The sequence below is a fragment of the Anolis sagrei genome, chromosome 2 (assembly GCF_037176765.1).
Source record: "Anolis sagrei isolate rAnoSag1 chromosome 2, rAnoSag1.mat, whole genome shotgun sequence".
Lineage (NCBI taxonomy): Eukaryota > Metazoa > Chordata > Lepidosauria > Squamata > Dactyloidae > Anolis > Anolis sagrei.
Genome location: NC_090022.1, coordinates 205,793,267 through 205,819,518, shown reverse-complemented (window position 1 = coordinate 205,819,518; position 26,252 = coordinate 205,793,267). Strand labels below are relative to the sequence as shown.

Below are 26,252 nucleotides of genomic sequence, written 5' to 3'. Positions count from 1 at the left end.
CTCATATGTTTCTGGGAAGTTTATGAACAGGACAGGGAGGCTGCAGTTGATCATCCCTAACATAAGGAAGGCAAAGAATAAACTGAAATATATAAAGGGATGTTGGCAGTCACATCTTCCACAGACGAAGTGCTTCAGCTATACATAGAATTCAAAACAAAACAAAAAAAGTCAACATAAATCAGTGGCAAAACCATTATCTCTGTGCTGTCATAAACACAGCACTTTAAACATGCTCTTGGGAGTTTGCAGGGGGACAGATGTCCATGTTTCAGACACAAACATACGCTCTTAGCAACTCCATGACACAAACCATCACACCAAACAAATGAGTTCATTGTTTATTCTGAACCATATGTTGACTCAGCACGATGCAGAACAAATATTTTCTTTGGCAAGCATACCACACAATTAAGCAGCCAATTCAAAACAATGCTCATTTCTCTAAACCAGGCCAAATGTACCCAACAGTTTACTTGTTTGATAACAATGTTTAAAATATATTTGATGAAGCTTTTAATAGGGCCAAACATAATTAAAGATACCTCGCCTTGTTGTTGTTGTTGTGGCTGTTGTTGGCCATATATAGCCACAATCCCATAGTTTCACAATAAGCACATAGGCTAACAGAAATGGATAGTAAGGAAACTGTCTAAATGAGTCCCACAATTACATGACAGTTAGCAGTTCTAAAAAGCAGTACACCTTGAAGTATTGATTCTTAACTCAATGATTGCCTTTGGTTTTTACTCTTCTATAAGGAGAGTTTGAGGTTTGACAATATTGTCTGCTTTTCAAGCTTTGGCATTGCTGTTAACATCAGCCCTACTACAAGGCTATATTTTAAATATTTCACAACTGTATTGTTTTAGTCTGAAATATTCTTATGTTTATGGAGAAAGCAACACATTGAGCAACAGAGAACATGCTCTCTGTACAGAAGGTCATTGCCATTTCTAGGAAAGTCTGAGCAAAGCAGTTTCTAAATCCCAGAAGGCCCTTGATTGTTGATAAGGCAGGTTCTTATTTTGAAACTAACACTTATAAATAGAGAAGCGTCATGGATTACTAACTGAATACATATGGCAGTTGTGCCGTAATCTACATTATCTTTTACTGTGTGATGGGGGCCCATGAAGGTTCTGGATATTTTAGAAGGATAACTTGCTTCATTTTTAATTTCTCTCTTGGTAATATCTGGTATTGATCTCTGAAAGATGCTGGGCTTCCATTGTCATCTCTTACTCTTGAGCCAGGTCCAATATATTTAAGATTTCTTTCCATGACACTGCAAGTTTTTACCCCATTTTTTAAAAAAAGCTATCTCAAAGAGTCATAAAGTTGGAAGAGACCACAAGGGCCATCCAGTCCAATAATGGAGGAATATATACAATCAAATCAATCTTGACAGGTGGCCAGTTTCTGTTTAAATACCTCAAGAGAAGGAGACTCCTCCACACTCCCAGGCAGCATACCCAGAACTGGACACAATATTCCAGGCAAGATCCCCCCCCCCCCCCCGCCTTTTCCATTTTTTGTACATGTCCCCTTTAAATCTTACTTCAGTTGAAAGTTCTTTAGACATCCCTCCCGGTTTCTTTAGACTAGTGGTTTCCAACCTGTGGTCCATGGACCACCAGTGGTCTGCAAGAACTAAAATATGGTCCGCAGCCTCACCATGACTACACCATTGCAACAAGAGTGACTCCTCTCACTAAACTCTCTTATAGTGCTGAGGCTTATTAAATATGGCTTTCTGCAGGCAAACAGATGGTGACTACTGGGTGGCATATGTTCTATATCGAAAACTAGAGCTGATATGGTCTGTCCAATACATTTTTCCAAATCAGCACTCGAAATAACCAAATTGAATCTAAAGTTGACCAAAAACTGATTCATAATCCTTTTGGTACTAATGTTGGAGAGTGATCCCTGGTCAAAGTGATCCCTGGTCAAGTGGTTCCCGGTCAAGTGGTCCCTGGTCAAAAAGGTTGGGAACTACTGCTTTAGACAGTGTTTAAGATTGTGCCAACAATGTCTCACTTTTCAGAAACTCCCATTTATCTTGGGGGGGGGGGGTTGTCGTGTCAGGAGCAACTTGAGTAATCTTGGAGGGTAAACCTGGAGATTACCATCCAAGTCACAAGACCTTATAAGCAAGAGTGAAATTTCTAGATTTGCTTTAAGGTTGACTCCTTCCCAAACCCTGAAATCCCAGAACCTGTGGAGGTCATTCCAGAGCCATGCCTTACACATAAAGGGTACCAGGACAGCCACCAGAATCTCCAGGCCTCAAAACCTAGTGCATGGGTTTATGCAACCCACGGGTCATTCTTTTCCTGGCCTAGACTAAAGTTACTTAATCTCACCAATGTGCCTGATATAGTATAGTGGACATGATACAAACTGTTTAAAAACAGGGGGAGGGGGATGTATACCATGATACATCCCCTCCCCCTGTTTTTAAACAGTTTGAATCAATTTATGGAATGGAAAGTGATGGAACCCATTCCACAACACAGGGGGACTTCCTGTCTGCACCTGTCATGATTTGTTATGTGATAATTGAAAACAGTGTCAAAAAAGAGGGGGGGGGGGGGGAGACAATCAGAATGTGATAAGTAATGATTGTCTTCTCTCCTAACACTAATGGATTAAATGCCACAATTTCATGATGCTACCCCCAAATGGGATAAGGTCCACTGTAAGCGTGATCATGCTTCTGATTTTGCCTCAGCCGTGAATGACACTCCCCACCCAATCCATAATCTGTTGCATGACAGTCATTGTGACCTTTCTGACTAGTTTGTTGTAAGGATTATTGATATGAATGCTTTTCTTATCAATGGAAACACGCTGTAGTGCCTCTCTTGGGAATTCATCTTGGTTGAGAAGTGTGTGCATATGGTAAATGTGTACGTGCCTTGAATGTGCTTCTCTTCCATGCATCTGCCAGTGAAAGAATGCAGCTCTCAGGGAGCAACATTCTCAAGAGGAGAGCTTCAGGGAGTCTGTATTTCCAGCTTGCTGAAGACGAGTGTCTTGAATCGGTCAGATGGTTTGGATCCTGACATACTTTGTAATCAACTGATCTCCGGTCGCAAACCAAAATGCTGCCAGAGAAGGTCAGCCACAGGTCACATTTATGTAACTTTAGCAAGAGCATGAAACAATTCATAAATCTGTGTTAATAGCCCTGCAAGAGCACATGGGAAAACTCCTTCACCTTGCCTTTGGAGCCATAAATCTTAATCTTGCAGAACCTTGGCTGTTATAAAAATCAGCATTTGGAGTTCCCAGCAGGACATTTTACAAAACCATCAGGGCTATTCTCTTTCTGTTTCCCTGATGCAAGGCATGAGTACAACACAAGAACTTTAGGGAGAACTGGAATGATTTTTGTAAACTTATGGCACATACATAAAGTATCAGGTTATTATTTCCAACATGGGACATGGAGCAGATGTTACGGGTCAGGTAGCCAGAGTATAATAGTCAAGATGTGTACAATGAAAGACAACTCTTGAAAAGCAGAGCTACACTGTTCTGAATAATAGATTAAGTTCAACTGGGAAGAAGGAGATGGATAACAGCAGCAGAAATACAGCAGACATTGATTGTGTAGGATTTATTTCCTGCATAGCAGGAAAGGGAACTGTGCAGTGCTCAATTGTTTCAATGCAATTCCCAGCAACCTTTCAAAGACTAGGGCAGTGTCAAGGGACTATTAAGATGCAGTTCAACCAACATATGAATTCCTGCTGCTGAGGAATCCATTTGTTTCCAAATGAGCCACTTGAGTTATCTTAGAAAAAAATAAGGGAGAAAGAAGTGATGTCTTTGTGGTCATTCACTACAGACCTCCAAGACAGGTTGACAACTTGCAACAGATGACCAGACATTCAAAGAGGAGAGAAGCCAGTAGTAATAGGACAGTTCAACTATCCTCATCTGTTAGAAGACAAATTCTGCCAAGAATATCATGTCCAACAAATTCTCACTTGCCTTGCTGAAAATTTTATTGTCCAAACGGTGGAAGAGGCAGCAAGGGGATCAGAACCCCAAAGATTGTTCTTCCCTCAGAATGCTGTGCCCTTAGGATAGTGGTTCTCAACCTTCCTAATGCCATGACCCCTTAATACAGTTCCTCATGTTGTGGTGACCCCTAACCATAAAATTATTTTCATTGTTACTTCGTAACTGTAATTTTACTACTGTTATGAATTGTAATATAAATATCTGATGTATTTTCATTGACTGGATCAAATTTAGCACAAATACCCGATACACCCAAATTTGAATACTGTGGGGTTGGGGGGATTGATTTTGTCATTTGGGAGCTGTAGTTGCTGGGATGTATAGCTCACCTACAATTAAAGAGCATTCTGAACCCTACCAACAATTGAACCAGACTTGGTACACAGAACTCCCATGACCAACAGAAAATACTGGAAGGATTTGGTGGGCACTGACTTTAAGTTTTGGAGTTGTATTTCACCTACATCCAGAGAGCACTGTGGACTCAATGGTGGATCAGGACCACAACTGGCATGGATACTCAATATGTCCAAATGTGAAGACTGGTTAAGTTTGGGGAAAATAGACCTTGACATTTGAGAGTTGTAGTTGCTGGGATTTATAGTTAACCTACAATCAAAGAGCATGCTGAATTTACCAACAATAGAATTGGGCTAGACTTCCCACACAGAACTCCCATGAACAATAGAAAATATTGTGTTTTCTGATGGTCTTTGGTGACAGCTTTGACACCCCCTCGCAACCTCCCTAGGGGTCCTGACCCCGAGGTTGAGAAACGCTGCCTTAGAAAGTCTATAGTGGTTATCTCAGGATAACCTCTCTTTAATTAAAGCTGTATCAAATTGCTCTCCCTCTCTTATGCCTTTCAGCTCCAAATAACCTAAATAGGACATAGACTAAACACAAGAAAGGTTATTATTATTATTATTATTATTATTATTATTATTAATGTTTACCTATACCCCCTGTATCTCTCCCCAAAGAGACTCAAAGTGGTGATGTCAGCATTCCAGGATCACAAGCTATTGATGGGCTATGGGTTAACTGGCGAGGAGGCAGTAGGATAAACACAACTTCAATATCAGTTTCCATGCCTTATGCAATAAACTCTACAAGTATGGGACTGCACTGAATCTCAATTATATTCTTCTCCAAGATTCCTGGATGATTTTATGTGTTGAAAATCAACTTTATATGATATTATTTTTACAGAGGTCCTCTGAAATCCACCCCCCTCACCCTAGTCAGAGTTGTGGTTGCCAGAAAATAAGTTAAGTACTGGTCCCTGGTGGGAGATCCACAGCAACACCTCAGGGTGGGGTGACCTCATTCTGAGATACCAATGATTTCCAAGAAAATAGAAGGTAATTATTTATCATTTTGTTCTATTTAAAAGAAACATTCCACATAGCTTATCCATTATTTTTTATATAGTTTATATTTCCAGAAAGTTATAAATAAAGATCTGCATTTTAAATAACACAGGAGTTCAAAGATTAGCTTCAAAAGTAGATATCCAGCTATCCTTGTGTGGCCTTCCAGACCACACATACTTTCCTTTATTGCACTCCGTGTCTTCCAAGGCAGCAGAAGGCCAATCATAAATCAAAACATAAACAACAGAATAGTAAACTTCTTGTCAATAGTATGATATTTCAAGTTCCACAACCTATCACAAAAATGTGTAGTCTCTCAAGGTTATGAGATGACAAAGACTCTTCTGGAGAATGCCCACCTTTCTTTAACATAGTTCTTCTCTGAGTTAGGATAGTTTGGTTTAAGAATAAAAACCGAAAATGTTTGGGCAGCAGGTGGAAGATGTGAACTTGGAACCAAGCTGTAGTTTGTTAATGAATTTCATGATATATGTCTTGGTTTCAATACAAAGTCCAATCCACTTGAGGCAACAAGTTCCGTGACACTTAGGTTGACATTTTCCCATAACACTGGGCCAGAACAGAACTACTACTCTCATCAGCTTTGGACAGATCTCACTTGGTGTGTCCACCATTGAGCACTACAGTTCAAAGAGGAGATTCATAGCCTAGAATGCATCCCGAGGAAGGCAACCAAGGTGATCAAAGATCAGGAAACCAAGCCAATGAACAATAGCTTAATGAGTTGAGTATGTTTAACCTGGAGAAGGTAAGATTGAAAAAAATGACAATTTAAATATCTGAAGGGGTGGCATGTAAAGAAGAAGAAGAAGAAGAAGAAGAAGAAGAAGAAGAAGAAGAAGAAGAAGACCCCACCTCCATTTCCCCAAAGGGACTCAGGGTGGCTTACATGGGGCCCAAGCACAAGGCAGAATACAATTAAAAACAGAGCAATAACAATTAAGACAGTATAAAACAGCGTAAAACAACATAACAATAATAGCTAGCAACAACAATAATAGCAGACTAATTTTGGAGGTGGGGGGGGGGAGGAAAACCACTACGTGAACTAGTTAAAGAATAAGATGGTTTAGTAAGGTGGATAACAATGTATAGCGGCATAGGAAATATCATGGAAACAGAGCAAATTAACAGGATCAGTTAGTATACTATAGGGCATCAGATTGAATGACAATTCAAGTCATGATACAGGCCATTTGTCATAAGAGTCATCAATTGAAAGCAAGACGAAATATCCACGTCTTTAATTCCTTACGGAATGTGGCTAGGGAGGGAATGTGGCAGGAACCTGTCTCTTGAGAAACTGGTTTGTTTGCTGCACTTTATGATCTCTTTCTGCTATGGCCTGACCCCACTCTTGGCTGCCCTGTTCAGAGCATTTGGGTTCTGGTCTTTCTTTACATATTGCAAACAAAATCCCTTGAGTAAAAAAAAGAAGTCATCTCTAGTACTAGGGAGTGGTGGCAAGGAGATGGTCAGAGGTAGATATGCCACATGGCCAATCAACCTGGAGACTGTATGTAGAATGGGAAGGGAGCACGGTCTTTTTCTCCTTTATAAAGAAGCAAAGCTCACACCGGCAGTAGGGATTAAGATAACCTTAATGTTGATATCTCTGTTGCTTGTCAGTTGAAAACTAAGTTGTTTGCGTTATTGGATGCCAAATAAAATTGCTTTGGGGGATAGATTTAGTTGCAGAAGCACACATGGCACTGTTGCACATTCAGAAATGAGAGAGGGCTAATGTTTTAGACCAGTGGTTCCCAACCTGTGGTCTGTGGTCCACAAGAACTAAAATATGATCTGCGGGCTTTCTGTTACTACACCGTTGCAAAATCCTTTTATAATGATGAGGCAACAGGGATGTTGGGAGGAGAAAGGCTGATGACCCATGAAAGGTGCAACAACAAGCCTCCTGACTGCTACTTCTCCTCCTCCTCCCTCCCCCTGATTGGAGCCATTCTATGTGGCTCCTGGAAGCACGGGCACCTTGGTGTCTTTGTTTTTAGGCCTGTTCCTGGGGTTATTTGGGGTGCTGGTTCAGAAAATTGCATTGGATCAGGGGTCCTCAAACCTTTTAAACAGAAGGTCAGGTCACAGTCCCTCAAACTGTTGGAGGGCTGGATTACCGGACTATAATTTGAAAAAAACAAACAAACTATGAATGAATTCCTATGCACACTGCACATATCTTATTTGTAGTGCAAAAAAATACTTAAAAATAATGCAATAATTAAAATGAAGAACAATTTTAACAAATATAAACATATTAGTATTTCAATGGGAAGTGTAGGCCTGCTTTTGGCTGATGAGATAGGGTTGTTGTTGTGTGCTTTCAAGTCGTTTCAGACTTAGGTTGACCCTGAGTGAGGGCCGAATAAATGACCTTGGAGGGCCGTATCCCCGGGCATTAGTTTGAGGACCTCTGCATTGGATAGACCACATCGGTTCTAGATTATTAAATACGGTTTTCTGTAGGCAATCGGATTGTGACTACTGGATGGCATATGTTATGTATCAGAAACTAGAGCTGATGTGGTCTATCCAATGCAATTTTTTGAATCAGCACCCCAAATCAACAAACTGAATCTGACCAAAAACAGATTTGTAACCTTTTTTGTACTAATGTAGGAGAGTGGTCCCTGGTCAAAGTGGTCCCTAGTAATAAAAAAAAAGTTTTTGATCATGGGACTTATTGGCACTCTGTTTTGAAGACAGGGCAGCTTGGCAAAGAAGTGGTGGTGGCAGCTTGACCAAGTATCCTATAAAACTAGCTACTGGCTAGGGTTACTTCACTATCCGTAAGCAGTACTTTATCTTTTGATATAATCTGTAGCACTGATGTTTTTGATGCACACCCAGCATTTTGATTGTGAATATCTCCTTTACAGCTGTTCTCAGAACTTGAGTGGGAGACTAGTCGCAACACTACATTCACTTACCCCAGAGATATTCCCATCCTGCACTTTCATGGAGTTGCTGCGCCCATAATCTTCACAAAATACTTACTCCTGATGTCTGAATAACAGAATCTAGGAATTCTGCCCATCTCCCATTACTTTCTGCACTCTCCCGGCCCACCTTCCTTCTTGTGTTTCCTTGGACTGATCATTTATCATTTTGCATAATTCAGTCTGCTGTATAACTGAACTTATTCAAATATTTGGGACATTTCAGGTGTCATTTGATTAGATGTTATTTTCCTAGATTTTAAAAAGAATTCTAGTTTAAGTCTGGTAAATTGGTCCTTTTATTCAAGTTAAACAAGTGTGATGTGTTAAGATCAAGTAAACATAGTTATGAGTGTGGTGCCAGTAAAATGCCAATTGTTTGAATCATATCTAATTGAATAACTAAGGTTATGTTTTATTATTTAATACAGATTTAAGAGGAATTCCTGTCTTCTGGCAGCTTTATTCTTTCCCCTCCCTAGTGAACTCTCCAGAGGAGAAACTGGATTTAATCCCTCGCTATTAAAAATGTAATAAAAATTAATTTAGTGAATAAATGTGTCAGCAAAATATTTGGTTTCTTCTTAATAGTTATAAATAGGGATCCTGATTTGAAACACATCTACTTGGAATAAAATCTCATTATGTAGTCCGTAAAACACATTTTTTTCAAATTCTTTACCCACAGAGTTGTTAAAATGATTTCTACATCCTACTTCAAGCCTGATTAAAGAATGCAATCATTCTATAGGTGACTGCTTAAAACAGTCACAAGAAACTATTGGTTAGCTGTTCATTTTAAATAATGAATAGTAAATCATGGCTACTGTCCATACTCGAGTATAAGTTGACCCGAATATAAGCTGAGGCACCTAATTTTACCACAAAAAACCTGGGAAAATGTATTGACTCGAGTATAAACCAAGGATGGAAAATGCAGCAGCTACTGGTAAATTTCAATAAATGCCAATAAAATTACTTTCATTGAGGCATCTGTGGGTTGTTTTTGAATATTTACATAATAATGTAATTTCAGATAAGATTGTCCAACTCTGATTAAACCATTAGTCTAATCCTCTTCAATATAAATGTGCTTATGTATCCTTCCAATAATAATATAGTAAAATAATAAATGTAATAACAATAATAAATTGAGTAAAATAATAAATGTAATAAAATAATAATAAAGTAAAATAATGTAAATGTAATAATAATAATAATAATAATAATAATAATAATAGTAATAATAATAATAGAGTAAAATAATAAATGTAACAACAACAACAGAGTAATATAATAAATAGCCTTGACTCAAGTATCAGCCGAGGGGAGCTGTTTCAGCCTAAAAAAGGACCAAAAAACTTGGCTTATACTTGAGTATATATGGTAAATAATATCATGTGATATAATGTTGAGAATAAGGAGCCATGTTGGAAACAATATCTTGAAATAGAGAGCATACAGGCACTATGGTGAATACATGATTTTTTTCTCATTAAGACAAGGTCCGTCATCTGTTACACATTCTGAAGAATGTTTGTTACCTCCCCCTCCTACGAAATGATCACATTACGCAATTTGTAAAATGTTTATCTATAACATATGAGCAAACAAAGAAAGGATCCCCTGTTACAAATTCTTGTATGCATGATATGTGAAGTCAACTGGTTTTTAATTTTGCCATTTGAGAAGCCATTTGTTGAAGGTCCTTCTACATTTGGCCTTTCTATTTTGATCCTGAACGGCAAATGTTTATTTCTTCAGAGGTCGTACTGGGTGAAAGATCAAAGAGCAGTTTTAGTATCTCCACTTCTGCTACTGAGAAAGTAGGTACTTCATCAATTTACCAGCCAGTCAAGGGGTGGCCCTTTTTTCTTGATGGCCATCCCGCACTTAAATCTTGAAGACTATGTCTGTTTTGGACTCATGAAAATTCCTATGGCATTCACATCTATTGATAACAATGATAAAACATATTTATTCTGACACAACTAAACAAGGAACATTGCCAGCTTTCTTTGATGTTCTCTGTAAGTGCGTCAGAGTAAAGCTATTTTACATATGGGGAAGTGAGCAAATGTGTCTACCAACAGCTGTCCAAATTCTGTTGAAAATCCTGCAGCTCATACAAACAGTACAAGGAGGAGCAGGTGCCAAAGGACACATAAAAAAACCTAAAAACATACTTCTGCCAAAGGACACGTAAAAAAACCTAAAAAGATACTTCTCTTCATTGGCCTATGAAGAAGAAGAGAAGGATCAGATAATGATACGGCCACTATACCTCTGACTAAGATCTGTTACTCTTATCCGGGCTCTGTTTTACCCTGCTTGCACAATTAACATTCTTGAAAATAATCAACCTATATATCAAATTAAATGCTGTTGGCTGTTCCTGTCTGACAGGTTGATATAATTTATTGTTGTTTATTCTTTCAATGTTTCCGACTCTTTGTAACCGCATGAACCAGCCCACACCAGAGCTCCCTGTTGGCCGCCACCACCCCCAGCTCCTTCAAGGTCCAGCCAGTCACTTCGAGGATACCATCCATCCATCTTGCCCATGGTCAGACCCTCTTCCTTTTCCCTTCCATTTTCCCCAGCATCATTGTCTTCTCCAAGATTTCCTGTCTTCTCATTATGTAGCCAAAGTACTTCATCTTTGCCTCTAATATACTTCCCTCCAATGAGCAGTCGGGCTTTATTTCCTGGAGTATGGACTGCTTGGATTTTCTTGCAGTCCAAGGCATGCTCAGAATTTTCCTCCAACACCACAGACATAATTTATGTGATAAATATAATGTATGTGATAAATAATTTATGCGGTAGATTCTGTTTTTTATTTTAATTTAGATGTTAAGTTATAATTTGTTTATAAGTTGGGTTATTATTTTGTTTCCTATGTGTATATTGATTGTCGAACTCAGGCATTGAATGTTTGCCTTTTTGTGATTGGAATCTGTCCTGAGTCCCTTCAGGGAGATCAGGCAAAATATAAATAAATTATTATTATTATTATTATTATTATTATTATTATTATTATTATTATTATTATGTGCCAAGGAGCAGATGAGTTGCCTTGCACTGAAGAAAATCTAATGCCAGTGTAAAGTATGTGTACGTAAGAGAGAAAAAAGAGCAAGGGGACACTGTGTTGTACACACTTCAGTCTAATTCTATGCATCAAGATGGGATAATCTAGTATCCCAGATTCATATTTACAGAACTCAGTTTAGATCTCACAACCTTTAAGGATGCCTGCCATAGATGCAGGCGAAACATAAGGAGAGAATACTTCTAGAACATGGCCATACAGCCCGAAAAACCTACAACAACCCAGTGACTCCAGCCATGAAAGCCTTCAACAATATATCAGTTTAGTCCTATAACCTATACAGAATCATAGTCACCCTTCCATATCATAGATTCAACCATATATGGTTTGATTTTTTAAAAGAAAATTCCAAAAGGAAAACCTAGATTTGGCCATTTTGTAAAATACACACCTGGCAAATTATATTATTACACTACTGTACATAATGGGACTTGAGCATCCTCAGATATCTGATAACCATACAGAGTCCTGGATCCAAAAACCCAACAAATCCCAAGGACTCATTGTACACCTACAATGGAGAAATTCTAAGATATAGTCACATTTAAAGTTGTACGGTAAAGGAAAAAGTTTCCCTTGGCATTAATTGTGTTTGACTCTGTGGGGTGGTACTCATCTCCATTTCTAAGCTGAAGAGCCATCGATGTCCAAGCATGTGGCAAGCATGACTGCATGGAGCACCATTACCTTGCCACAGAAGCGGTACCTATGGATCTACTCACATTTTCATGTTTTCAGACTGCTAGGGTGGCAGAAGCTGGGTGCTTGGAATGGCAGAGGGTTGAACTGGATGGTCTCTTCCAACTCTATGATTCTATGATTTTAACAGCGGGAGCTCACCCTGCTCCCAGGATTCAAACTGTCGACCTTTTCGTCAGCAAGTACCGCAGCTCAGCGGTTTAACCCACTGCATCACTGGGGGCTCAAATGTAAAAAGTGTCAACTGTTGACATGTTTTTCTACAAACAAATAAAGAAACTAGGACAGAAATTGTCCTAACAGATCATCAGTTTTTGCTATTGGAATACTGCTTTGTCGTAATCAATGTAATGCATTGAGATGGAAAATATCCTGTGGGTTTATTTTAAATGAATTGAAACAGAAGTAGTGTGCCCTGGCTGAAAGAGGGAAATCAAAACTTATTCCATGGATGGGACTTCTGAATTCTCATTGGCATCAGGAAGTACAAGAAGTGGAAAAGGAAACTCTAACCACGACTCTAATCCTTCACCTAATCCCCAATATATTGGAAGTCTCATTATGGGTCAGTCAGTAAGATTCCTGCACTCAATGCAGTTTTTTATCCTAGTGCATGAAGGTTAAATAAACCTACATGTTGAATTAAACAGATGTTGAGGTGGAGCCCTAAATGGGCTGAGGTTTGTATTTCCAGCATGCCGTAGGACACAGATTATTTCAGGGAATTCCATAGATTGTTAGTTTGTATTTTAAATAACTTGTGTATGTGTGTGAGTGTATTTGAGGAGGATTTATGCCTTCAGTTCCTCTTTTCCCTCTTGTAGGTACACCTCTGCACCATAAACATCTGCAAAGTCAGAGTTTGTGGCCTCCCATTGTTGAAGAACAGCATGTCGATTTGAATTTTCAAGGAGCAAAGCAAGGCTCTCGTTCTTAGGCACAATCACTAGTTCTTAAGCACAATCTTGGAATTGCCCACCTCTGTGCTTGTTAGAGTATTTGTGGTAGCATATACTAGACTCATTCTATGTATACAAAGGGTCCAGACAGACATCTGGTCCCAGGTTTTCTGCTTTAAACTGGATTATATGAGTCTGCATTGCCAGATAATCTGGGATAATCAGAAAACTTGGGATCAGATATAGGGCCTGTCTGGAAGGGCCTTAGTCTTTGATAAGAGGATTCAAAATGTATAAAAATATATGGACAAAAAGCACCAATCTGTTAATAAATCAAGGATTTAAGTCATATGGGAGTAATTAAAGATTGTGAAATTCATAGACTTTCTATCATTACATCCAAAAAGGATAAACAAAATGAGGTGCTCACTGCTCACATCCAGCAAAAAGCCAAACCCTTTCTTAGGTCCCTTCCACACTGCCCCTATATCCCAGAATCTGATCCCAGTTTACCTTCTTATCCCAGATTACCTGGCAGTGGAGATTCATATAATCCAGTTTAAAGCAGATAATCTGGGATCAGATATTGGGATGTAGGGAAGTTTAGAAAGGACATTAGAGAAGAGGACTCAGCCTTTACTTCTAAGTTGACAAGCCTTACTTTCTAAAGAATCTACTGGCAAAATACTCCCCACAGCTTATTCTGCGGTATGGCTGCAAGGCCATGCTAATGTCTGGATTTTCTTTTAAAAATACTTTAGGAAATAGCTTTGTCAGGACCAACCAAAATGCCACAAATGTGTGAAAGCAAATATATTGCCTGATTGTGGGGGTTTCTTCTTTGGAAAGATCACTAGAAGAAAACTTCCTGGAATCCAAAGCAGTTTATTTATCAGTTCCCTGTCAACTACAGCCGAATCATATTAACCTCCATTCCTCCACCTCCTCCTCAGACTCTATTTATTTATTTTTTGCACCACCTGGAAGGGCTGGAATCCTGTTTGATGAATGTAATGAACAGGAATTGAGATGAGAAAACTGTCTGGATGGGATAAAGAAAGGAGTGAGTGTGGGAAAGGGAATTTGCAAGATGTGAATCCATGTGGGCAGTAATGTGTGTCTTGGAAAGAACAAAGTAAGCAATGTGAGCGCTCTAAGAGCTTTTGGAGGCCATTCCAAGTGCCATTATATTCTGAGGATCCAATTCTAGTGAAAGGACTGTGGCAGAGGAAAGGAATTAATTAAGCTTGGAACCAGAGCTCTTTTTGAAATGGAAAACACCTAAAACAATACATATGTGGCATACATATAGGGCAAAAATGCAACCGAGGAGGAAACTTTATTGAGCAAAGAATGCAGTTTTACTTTAAGAGCAACTCTTGTGCATGAGAGGCATCATAAAAATCCTCTTAAAATATATTTTTTAAAACATGAACCTGGTTACTAGCAGTTGAGATGTAAGCCAAGGTAAAAAAAAAGTTTCTGTAAGGAAGGCTGAGTGAAGGAAGATGGACGCTTTTGAACTGTGGTGCTGGAGGAAAACTCTGAGAGTGCCTTGGACCGCAAGAAGCTCAAACCAGGAAATAAAGCATGATTGCTCACTGGAGGGAAGGATATTAAAAGAAAAGAGTAAGTACTTTGGCCACATAAAGAGAAGACAGGAAAGCTTGGAGAAGATAATGCTGGTGGGGAAAATGGAAGGAAAAAGGAAGAGGGGCCGACGAAGGGCAAGATGGATGGGTGGTATCCTTGAAGTGCCTGGCTTGACCTTGAAAGTGCTGGGGGTGGCCACGGCTGACAGGGAGCTCTGGCGTGGGCTGGTCCATGAGGTCATGAAGAGTCAGAAGTGACTGAATGAATAAACAACAACATTGATCTGAAACCAGGATAGGGAAATAGCTATTCATATAGAGAAAGACCTCTTACCACCAGAAGACTAAGAGCTTCATGGTAGTCAGATTAGCTCATTGAAATCCCCCACTATCACTGATTCTCCTTGTCTTGGAGCAAGGAAAACAGTTTTTGGTTTGCACAAAACTTGTAAAATTACCTGAAAGGCTGGCCATAAAACTTGGCAGAGTTATAGCTAAGGTAACCATGGTCCCAGTTCTATATTTTGAACGTTAAGGATATCCCATCTCTTGATCTAGTCCTGTTCATTTGCCCCACTTGTTCATTTATTTTAGTGGATCTTACATTATCCTTATCACCTATGTTTCTGTTGGAAGGCAGGGCATGGTGTGTTGCAGTGGAACATTTTGCATCTGCTCTTTTTAAGTCATGGGATCTGTACTGGCTTTTGTACACGCCATATCCTCCTACAAAGTAGAGGCAACATGATTAAGGAAGGGATAAAGTCACTGGGGCTGCTGTTAAAGAACCCAGAGAAAGGGTGATAAAAGAAAAGGTTGCAAGACCATTGTGTAACCATAAAATCTATAAAAAGAAAAGACTACTTATCTGTTTCTGTATTTTAGGGGCACTCTTGGTAGGAATATGGGAGAGGGTTTCCTGGGTGACTGCTTCGAAACTCTCTCCCTGAGACTAGGCATGTTTTGACACTGCAGAATTAATGTAGATTGACACCACTTTAACTGTCATTGCTCAGTGCTATGGGATCATTGGCATTCTAGTTTTACCCGGCTCTTAGCCTTCCCTGCCAAATACTGCTGATGTCTCACCATTCAGCAACTACCGTGATTCCATAGCACTGAGCCATGGCAATCAAAATGGTGTCAAACTGCATTAATTCAATTGTAGATGAACCTATGGATAATGCATTTATAATCTGGGTATATTTCAGTTGGCAACTACTTGGCCTGTTTGTGTTTATATAACATAAAAATGAGAATATAACTTGATAAAACCTATCAACTGATAAAGATAGAGCATAAGATCAGTGACAACATTTGCTGATTTTCTGTCTAAGAATAAAAGAAGGAAAAAAACTTGTTCAGGTTTCAAGTTTAGGAAGACAGCCTGATCTGACCACGGCGGTCCATGCCTTAGTTACATCTAGAATAGATTACTGCAATGGACTCTACATGGGGCTGCCTTTGAAGACAACTTGGAAACTGCAATTGGTGCAAAGAGTGGCAGCCAGGTTTCTAATGGGGGAATAATTATAGGGAGCGTATGACATCCCTATTGAAGCAGCTCCAATAACTTGCCAGGCTCAATTCAAAATGCAAGTTATTACCTATAAAGTTCTACCTAGTTTAGGTCCAGCCTATCTTTATGATTACATCTCCCCTTATGAACCGATACAGGCTCTAAGATCTGCCGGGGAGGCCTCCTCTCACACCATCTCAAGCGTGGTTGGTGTGGACGAGGGAGAGAGCCTTCTTGGTGGTGGCCCCCCTGCTCTGGAATGCCCTCCCCTTAGGAACTTAGGCAAGCCCCACACTGCAGCACTTTTGAAAAGAACTAAAAACTTGGTTCTTTCAACAGGCCTTTGATAACGCTTAAGATAGCAGCCAGACTATTCTTTAGCCAAGGAAAGCTAAATTGATTGCATGGATTTTTAATCAATGACTATTGCTAGATTTTATTTTTGTCAATTTTATATGTCTGGTTTTAAATATGTTATTGTATTTTTAATGTTGATACACTGTATTTTATATGTGGTGTGGCATGATGTGTGCTATTTGTAAACCTCGCCGAGTCCCTATGGGAGATTGTAGTGGGGTATAAATAAAAGATTATTGTTGTTGTTATTATTTTAACATATGTACATATAAACCACATAGGCAGAGCTAAAGTAATCCTGGTGCATTAGATGATACTTGATAAAAAGGTAGTATGGAGAATTCTAAAATGTGTACATTAAACAAAGATATCTGGTATATAAAATATAAAAACAAGATCTAGGCTTCTGATTGGATAATCAATGTGTTCTGTGATTGGCTGGAGAGAATAAAAGAACTAAACTAGAGCCATGAAAATGAGGCTGCTTTTAGCATGCCTTCAATGCTACCAAAGATGCTGTTTGAATAAACGTTTATTCCAGACCTGTACACCATGCAGCCCACGGGCCACATGTAACCCACACAAGCCGTTGGTGCGGCCCACAGACCGCTGCCTCTGCCCACTGCCAAGGGTGGGAGAAAGAAAGAAAGTTTGGGAAAAGAGAGGAAAGGAGGAAGGAAGGGGAAGGGAGGAGAAATAAAGAAAGGGAGATAGGAAAAAGAGAGGGAAGGAAGGAGGGAAGAAGAAATAAAAAAGATAGGAAACAGAGAAGGAAAGAAGAAAGGGAGAAAGAAAACTAGGTAGTGAAAATAGAGGAAAGGAATTCAGAAAGCATGTAGTGGTTGGACCTTGGGTTACAGTTCTGTGGGTGACTTTAGCCAAGTCATACTCTCTCAGCCTCAGAGGAAGACAAAGGCAAATCCCCACTGAATAAATCTTGACAACTCTGTGATAGTTAAAGTCTGAAATGACTTGAAGGCACATAACAACAATTCCAATTAATCATTCATTATACTTTATTTGGAAAGTGAGGTGCTAAAAATGTATTTGTGGCCCCAAGAAGCTTAGCCTATTTAATTTTGGTCCCTTACTATTGAGTTGTGCAGGCCTTGTTTATTCCTAGTAGCCTCAACATGCTGCCATAATACACTGATTCATGATGGTAATGCTAGGTTAGATATATACCTACCTACATGTTATTACTAAATATTTGTTCAAGGATTGCTTAAGGAGATTAACCCTTGAAGACAGTTAATAAGATGGTAGTTTGTCCTGGATAAGAAGTCATGTGTTAGGACAAGACGTCCAGATGAATGTCTTGACTTATAGTAAGATACCTTATCTTCAAAGTTAGGAAATGCAATGAAGGTGAAGTACCAAAAACATTGCTATTTGCTCATAACATACTATCTAATATTTTTCTTTGCAGGCTTTCTGCCTCTGGTTCATAACCAGATGTTATCTTGATAGTATGGATTAGCCAGATGTATGCTCATAGTTTAGGATCAAATCCTAAAGCAAATTGAACTTGCTCAGTATGTACCTCAGGTTTAGGGAACTGTTTGTTCCCAAACTCATAATCTGCCTGCGTAGTCCAGCGTTGGTCCAGAACATGCCCCGCATCACTGAAAGCATTGTTTGTTCAGTGTTGAAGGCAGTGCAATATAAATAACTGATCTTCAGCAGCAAGTGGTTGTTTCACTTTTAAAGAAACTCCAGGAAAATCAGTAACAGTCCAAAAGATTTTCATGAAATGTGATTTAATCAGTCTTCATTTTGGCATGCCCCTTTTGATGTCAAGTTAAATTACCTTCCTAGTGCCATTTTAAAAATACTGTTTGGCCAATGAATAAAGCTTTAATGCTGATCTAGTAATCCTGTGTCCAGCAAACGCTCCACATCGATGCAAGCATGTCTTGATCAGTGTTTTAAAAATACTGTTTTAAAAAAGAAAGGAAGTGTCTACAGTTTAAAAAAAACAAAATAATAGTTTTCTCTCCCACCTTTATTTAATTTTGAAGTGATCAAGGGAAGCAATTCTTCAGTTTAATTCCCACCACTTTATCAATGCTAACATTTTTTAGACTTAACTTTTGTGTAAATCAAAGGGAACACCTTCTTTAACTTAGGGAGTATTTGCACATGACTTCAAAATCATGTGTCAGGAGCAACTTGAGAAACTGCAAGTTGCTTCTGGTGTGAGAGAATTAGCTGTCTACAAGAATGTCTGGATGTTTTACCATCCTGTGAGGCTTCTCTCATGTCCCCGCATAGGAAGCTAGAGCTGACAGGGGGAGCTCACCAGCTCCCTGGATTCGAACTGCCAACCTTCAAGTCAGCAGTCTAGCCAGCACAAAGATTTAATCCATTGTGCCATCACTTTAGTATACTATTAGTATATATTTGTGTACCATGAGTACACTTTACTCCAGTGGGACCATTTCAAAGCTACCTTACACTTCAATTGCAGCAGATAAAGATCCACTACAAAAAGGGCTGTGTCTACATTTGCTGGTTAGTTTGGGATCGGTCTTGAGCAAAAATGCTCTGGAGCAGCCTTGGGAGTTAGCTACACTCACTATCCCAAACTCCTAGATCAAAGCAGTGGATCAAAGTCTTAGATTTTTTTTAATATCGTGTCAGGAGCGACTTGAGAAACTGCAAGTCACTTCTGGTATGAGATAATTGGCCATCTGCAAGGACGTTGCCCAGGGGAAGCCCGGATGATTTGATGTTTTTTTTTTATCATCCTTGTGGGAGGCTTCTCTTATGTCCCCGCATGAGGAGCTGGAGCTGATAGAGGGAGCTCATTCACATCTCCTCAGATTTGAACCTGCAACCTGTCAGTCTTCAGTCCTGCCGGCACAGAGGTTTAACCCACTGCGCCACCGGGGGCTCCAAAGTCTTAGATGAGTCCACATTGAGCCTACTGGATTGTCCCCTTATTGTATGTGTCACTGTTGTTGTTCCCAAATGGTGAACTCTTGATTGCCGGTGCCCCACATTGACATCAGCAGAAACACCAGTGTAACCAGGAAGAAAGAGGAAGCCCATCTTCCCAGCTTCTTCCTGATCACATGGGCGTCTCTTCTGATGTCAGCACTTCACAATGGCAATGGTCAGGAATGCACATAGAGCTTTGTGACTGTCTGGGAGTGGTGGCAATGGCACAATCCACCCTCTTTTCCCTGCACTGATGAGCATTAGGAAACGAGGATAGTTGCAGTGCCGGATGTGAGCAGTGGATTGATCCAAATTGGACCCAATCCTGTTGTCCACACTGCCCCCAAAGCCATGTTTTAGGCAAACTTTAGAGCCTTAGCCCAACTTTTCTGAATGTGGACCTAAACCAGATTAAAAGATTACGCCATGATACCTACTGGAAGTGCAAAAGTGTCATGGGGACAGCCAGGATTGACCTCTTAAGGGCCTCATCACACTAGAGAAAAAATCAACTTAAAATCCGGTTTCTGCCTCCTGCAGAATTCTGTGGTTTGTAGTTTAGGGGAGACAGCCTTTAACAGCCTCACGAAATGATAAACCCCAGAATTCTGCAGGAGGCAGAAACTGGATTTTAAGTGATTTTTTTTCTCTAGTGTGTTGAAGTGTACTATGGATAATGGTATGGATAATATTGCTCATGTAGTTGAGGCCAAGAAGTGATAGCTGCTTCCAACTGCCTAGGCTGAATATCTACATCATACATGCAATATTAAAACATTTCGTGTTTTATGTGTAGCCACTAAATTTTACTATGCAAATTTTTCTATTTGGAAAAGGATAAAACCAGTTATAAGATTGAAGTATTTGGGTTAGCATGAACATTGCAACATTTGGGAGTCTGGTTGGAGCTACTAACCTGGTAAAGAAGGAGGCATAAGGTTATGCGGAGCCATTGGATCAGGCAAAGGTACTCTGGAGCTAATGAAGCCATACTCCTAATGAAACATAAGTGTTCCTCTGCAATCAAGAAGATTGTATAGCCTAAGGTCAGTTTGCTAAATGTGCAGCAATAAATAAGGCTCCTGCTTATGCTTTTTTCTTAGGGGGACAGAGAGAAGAAAACAAAATTGAACCAGTGTATACAGTAACAGAAGTGAGATTCTTTTATTTGTTCAGCAAGAAATCGCAGTGTATGTTCAAGGTGGAATCTGAGAAAGCTAAAAAAGAAAGAAAAAAAGAAGGAAGGAAGGAAGGAAGAGAAGCTAAATCACATCCTTTAAAGTATTACAGATCTGATAAATGTTGAAGGCACACATACACCAAAGATTAAATATTCATTGAGAAAACTTTATTAGTGGCTTAGCATTTAGGGTATTTAAAAAAATTATAACAGCCTCTTTTATGACATAAGTAAAGGATAATGGGTTCATTGATTTTAATTTTGATAAGGAATTCATGAAATACTCATTGTTATTTGAATTTTAGGTTAACTGGCAGGGTTTTTCTTGGACATCTCCTTGTGGGATCAGCCACACTCTCTTATCTTCAATTTAGCATTTCGTACAGTACTAAATCGTCGGCCTTTATACATACTCTTTACCCTTTTGACATTGCTATACATTAGCCTTCAAAAACTACATACTCTACTCACACAAAAACGATATTGTCTCAGTTATTTTTCTCTGTCATTCCAGAGCACTAAGATGATGTCTCAGTTCCAAGCAAGGGCTCTTTCCAATACAGAACGATTCTCAGCACAGAAGAGGACCACCACAAAGTTACCATTGAAGCAGCACACTGTGCAATGATTGCATCCATCTCAGTTTCTTTCTAAAAAAATATCCTCAGCCATCAATATACACACCTTTAAATATAAAAAGTTGATGAAAAAAGGGCTTTGTATTAAAGCCGCTTTTCTAAACACCAGATTGTTTTGCAGGAATGGAAGACTAATGTATTTCAATTGTAATTATTATATTGTTGCCTCTACAAAACCAAAAAATAATACAATGGCCTAGAAATGTGTACTCTGGGCACACACTTGGATGTGAACAAAAAATTGCGGTGGATATATATAATAGATCTTCAAATCTGCCACTGCATTTTTAATAGCAAATTTGAGGGAGCTATGCCGATTGTGTACTTGTATATTCACATATTCATGTCCTCAATATTTGTCTAGAAATTTTAGTCAAAAATGTCCAAAAGACCCGAGATGACTTAGGCATGGATCAATGGAAGTACCTCAAAAGAAATTATCCTTTCTTCTAAGAAGCACAGCAAAAGGCAAGGGCTTAGTCCAGTGGTTCTCAACCTTCCTAATGTCATGACCCCTTAATACAGTGATCCCCAAACCATAAAATTATTTTTGTTGCTACTTCATATTTCGCTACTGTAATTTTGCTACAGTTATGAATTGTAATGTAAATGTAATCGTAATGCACAAAATACATTTATTTCATTCATTGCACCAAACATGGCACAAATACCCGATATGCCCAAATTTGAATACTGGTAGGGTTGGGGAAGAGATTGATTTTGTTATTTGGGAGTTGCAATTGCTGGGATTTATAGTTCACCTACAATCAAAGAGCTTTTTGAACACCACTAATGATGGAATTGAACCAAATTTGGCACACATAACTCCCATGACCAACAGAAAACACTGGAATGGTTTGGTGAGCACTGACCTTGAATTTTGAAGTTGTAGTTCACCTAAATCCAGAGAGTACCGTGGACTCAAACAATTATGTATCTGGACCAAACTTGGCAAATACTCAATATGCCCAAATGTGAAACGGGTGGGGTTACGGGGGGATTGATTTTGTCATTTGGGAGTTGTAATTGCTGGTATTTATAGTTCACAACAATCAAAGAGAACTCTGAATCCCACCAACGATAGAATTGGGCCAAACCTCCCACACAGAACCCACATAACCAACAGAAAATACTGTTTTCTGGTGGTCTTTGGCAACCTCTCTGACACCTGTGGAAAGATCCTCAACTTATTCACAGGTCATATCAAAATCCAAAATTTTGGTCCCAAAACTTGCCCTTGACATATACACAAGGCTGACTTATAAATTAATATATATGATATTTCAAAGAGGGGGGAAAGAGGTTCATTGGGTTTCAGGTGTTGTTTTAAAAAACCTGCTGCCCACAAGGGTAATAAAAAAACAAGGTCCTCGAAACCCTGCCTTTGCAAACATTGGAGCAAATGAAACAACAGCTATGGCCTTTGTTTTGTATACTTGTGGGATGGAGAAAATGACAGCTGTCACCATCTATAAAAGATTTGTGTTTTAAAAATGATGAAAAGGTAAAAAAAGAGATAACTTCCTAATCTCCAACATTTGAAACTCAAACATCTTTTCTCTGAATTATGTCAGAGTTTTGAGTGGGATCTTGCATCCTTCCCCAAACTGTACCAAATACTTACACTGGACATATATAACCTAGCTTTCACTGGAATGAACAGATATGACAAATCTTCCTTTGGAATAGGACAATAAAAATGCTACTTTTGCCCAAAACCAAAATCCTTTAGCCAAAAGACTCAACACCACAAATAGGTCTTAAAACACAAACGATTCATATTTTGTCCCTTAGGAAATGTGGCTCTTTATATCCCACAAAAAGGATTAAGCCCATGAGAAAATTGTGACTTCCAGTCTATATGAAATAGTTTGTTCCACTCTTAACTTTAAAATAGAGTTAAACTACAACACTTTTAGGTCTCATTGGTTTCCACGTGAGAATCAGGCATGGCTACATAACCACATCATACCTGTTCCCGAACACTGTTGCTAGTAAAAAAAAGTTTTTCATTGTTATTGGCATTGTAAATAATAATGAAAGCTATAACAGATTCTCTCCTTGCCCACAAAACATCCATCAAAAAGCATGCTGATGGGGATAATTATTAAATGAAATTCATTACAAAACATGACACTGAGGAAGGATCCGAAATGTCTAAATGAAAAGGCAGTGAAGCTGCTGTGAAGCTTATTAATTGGAGATGAATTCAGTTAGGACCATCACAAAGTATCAGCTGATGAAGGCTAGTTAAAGGAGTTTAAAATGGCTTCCCCAAGAGTTTGTCAGCTTCTTGGTAGAAGAAGCTCATTTTCCACTCTCACAAAACAGATGTCAAAACTCCAAACCCACAAGTGAGGTGTTTTAGCTTGAATAGTTTCATGGACATTTCATGTTTGAGTAAGTATCATCCATTAGTGATTAAGAAGAACGTTTAAGTGTGTCATTTCCTCTGCTTCAAAGGCTTCCAACAATGGTGTCAATAGCTGCACAAGACGTTTTCCACTGGGCATTAAATTCACAAGGGTAGGCTTTGTTTCCTTTTTGTAATTGTCCATTTCCCTTTTCAAACGACAGAGTGATCATTACTGTGTACTCCAGTCAAGATGGAGTGATTGAGTGAAGAGGCAGAACGGTCAGAGCCTTCTGTTGGGCCATTGGCATTTTCGGTACGCTGGCAGCAAAGAATCTGTTTGAAAGTAGCACTCATTTCCTTGTCCCGATAAGAGTAGATGATGGGGTTCATGGCAGAATTGAACTCGGCAAGCAACAAGAAGAACTTTTCATATGCCAAGACATTGCACTGTGGGCAGCAAACGTCAAGGAGAAGCAAGACTAATCCTGGAGTCCAGCAAATTATAAAAGCACCTGGAAAGGATAAAGAGAAAAATATTTATTTTTCTGCATGCAAATCGTCTTGCACTTTTTCAAGGGCTTCAGTAGAATGCATAAAGTTTTGTTCCCATTTTAGCTTTATAACAGCTTTGTGAATTAAGGCACACAAAGCATCTGAATTGTCACAGAGTAAAATATGCTATAATTATTATTGGTGGTGCAGCAGGTCAAACAGCTGAGCTGCTGAATTTGCTGACTGAAAGGTTGGCGATTCAAATTACAGGGGCGGGGTGAGCTCTCTCTGTTGGGCCCAGCTTCTGCCAACCTAGCAGTTTGAAAACATTCAAATGTGAGTAGATCAATAGGTACAGTTTCTCCAGCCACATGACCTTGGAGGTGTCTATGGACAACACCGGCTCCTTGGCTTAGAAATGGATATGAGAACCACCCCCTGGAGTTGAACATGAGTAGACTTAATGTCAGGGGAAACCTTTACCTTTACTTATTATTATTCATATTGTATTTATTTATACCCCACAATTTAAAATATAAAATTATGCAAACATTAATAGGTAATCAATAAAATGTACTTACATCTGTATTTCTAAACTACTTAGACTAGTATTAAACATTGCACAACTGTGATTAAAGTAGTGAATATTCTGATTTAATTTAGAAAGAGTTTTGTTTCCACATCGAAAAACAAGAAATGTTTGATATGAACAAAACACACGGTTCAATATAGGGGTGAAAATCACACAGCCCTCTAAATGTTGTTGGACTTCAGCTCCCAGCATTCCTCAGTGCTGACTGCATTACTTAGGACTGCTGAGTCTTGCAATTTGACAGTATCTGGAAGATCATATGATTCTGACTCATGATTTCACAGGATAAGGATAGAAACAACATTTAACAACCCCCCACCCAGGTATAAAAAATGCATTTTAACTAAAATGTTAATAATGACTTAAGGTCTTTTTCCAACTTCCCTTAGAAAGATGATTCACCCTGTTTATTACCTCATGAAATGGGAACGTGCCTTTCCTGTCCTCTCAGATTGATATCATTAGCAGTGAGAAAGAATAGTTTGCCTGCAATGTGCTAATCAATTTTAGATCTTTGTTTAACTAAACAATACTTGGACACATTGCATTTTGGAATTGAAAATGCTATTTCAATGGCTTCATTTTCTTCTTCTCAAAACGCTATTCAGCAGCAACCAATTGAGGAACCATTTGTTTTCTCTATCAATGCAGCACAGACAAATTAGCATAGTTATGATTGACCAAGACTACTCTTTCTGCTTCCTCCTGTACTGCATACCGCTCAAGATAATGTGGCATATAAAATATTTAACTAGTTTACTAAATGTATATCACAGTTTCCTCCCAGCACAGGGTGGTTTACAACGAACTGAAACAGCTCAAATGTTGGCAGGAAACTGTATTTATTTTACTAAATAAGGGGTTAGGTTTACTAGTAAGCCACCCCGAGTCCCCTTGGGGAGAGGGGGTGGGATATAAGTAAAGTATAATAATAATTATTATTAGTGACACAGTGAGTTAAAACGCCGAGCTGCTGAACTTGCTGATCAAAGATTGATAGTTCGAATCCGGAGAGCGGGGTGAGCTCCTGCTGTTATGCCTAGCTTCTGTTAACCTAGCAGTTCAAAAACATGCAAATGTGAGTAGATCAATAGGTACTGTTTCTGCAGGAAGGTAACAGAACTCCATGCAGTCATGCTGGCCACGTGACCTTGGAGGTGTCTACGGGCAATGCCGGCTTAGAAATGGAGATGAGCACCAACCCCCAGAGTCGGACACGACTAGACTTAATGTCAGGGAAACCTTTACCCTTTACCTTTTATTATTATTAGTAATCTTAGTAGAGTTATTTAGTTGGATCTGTAATGGTAGGATGCTGTGGTTTATGCTTTAATCAACAATGATGCTTTAAACCATGAGTTTTCAGAATGTTAGTTGTCACTGGCATCTTTGAGCAGCACTGTTCCATAGTAATCTGGTGATATCAACCCTGGGCCTTCATTATAAAAGAAATCTGCCTCAGCTTTTCAAGAACTGTTGGGTGT

General features: G+C 39.1%; 1 protein-coding gene across 1 annotated transcript in view; it reads right to left on the bottom strand.

Annotated features, from left to right (window-relative positions):
* Positions 1–20,836: 20,836 nt before the first annotated feature.
* The window catches only part of LPAR1 (lysophosphatidic acid receptor 1), a 59,084-nt gene continuing 53,668 nt past the window's right edge, over positions 20,837–26,252 (bottom strand). The window contains exon 4 of the mRNA XM_060762513.2: positions 20,837–24,196. Within this exon, the coding sequence (XP_060618496.1) occupies positions 23,895–24,196 (302 nt within the window). The 3' untranslated portion in view covers positions 20,837–23,894. The remainder of the gene's footprint in view (positions 24,197–26,252) is intronic.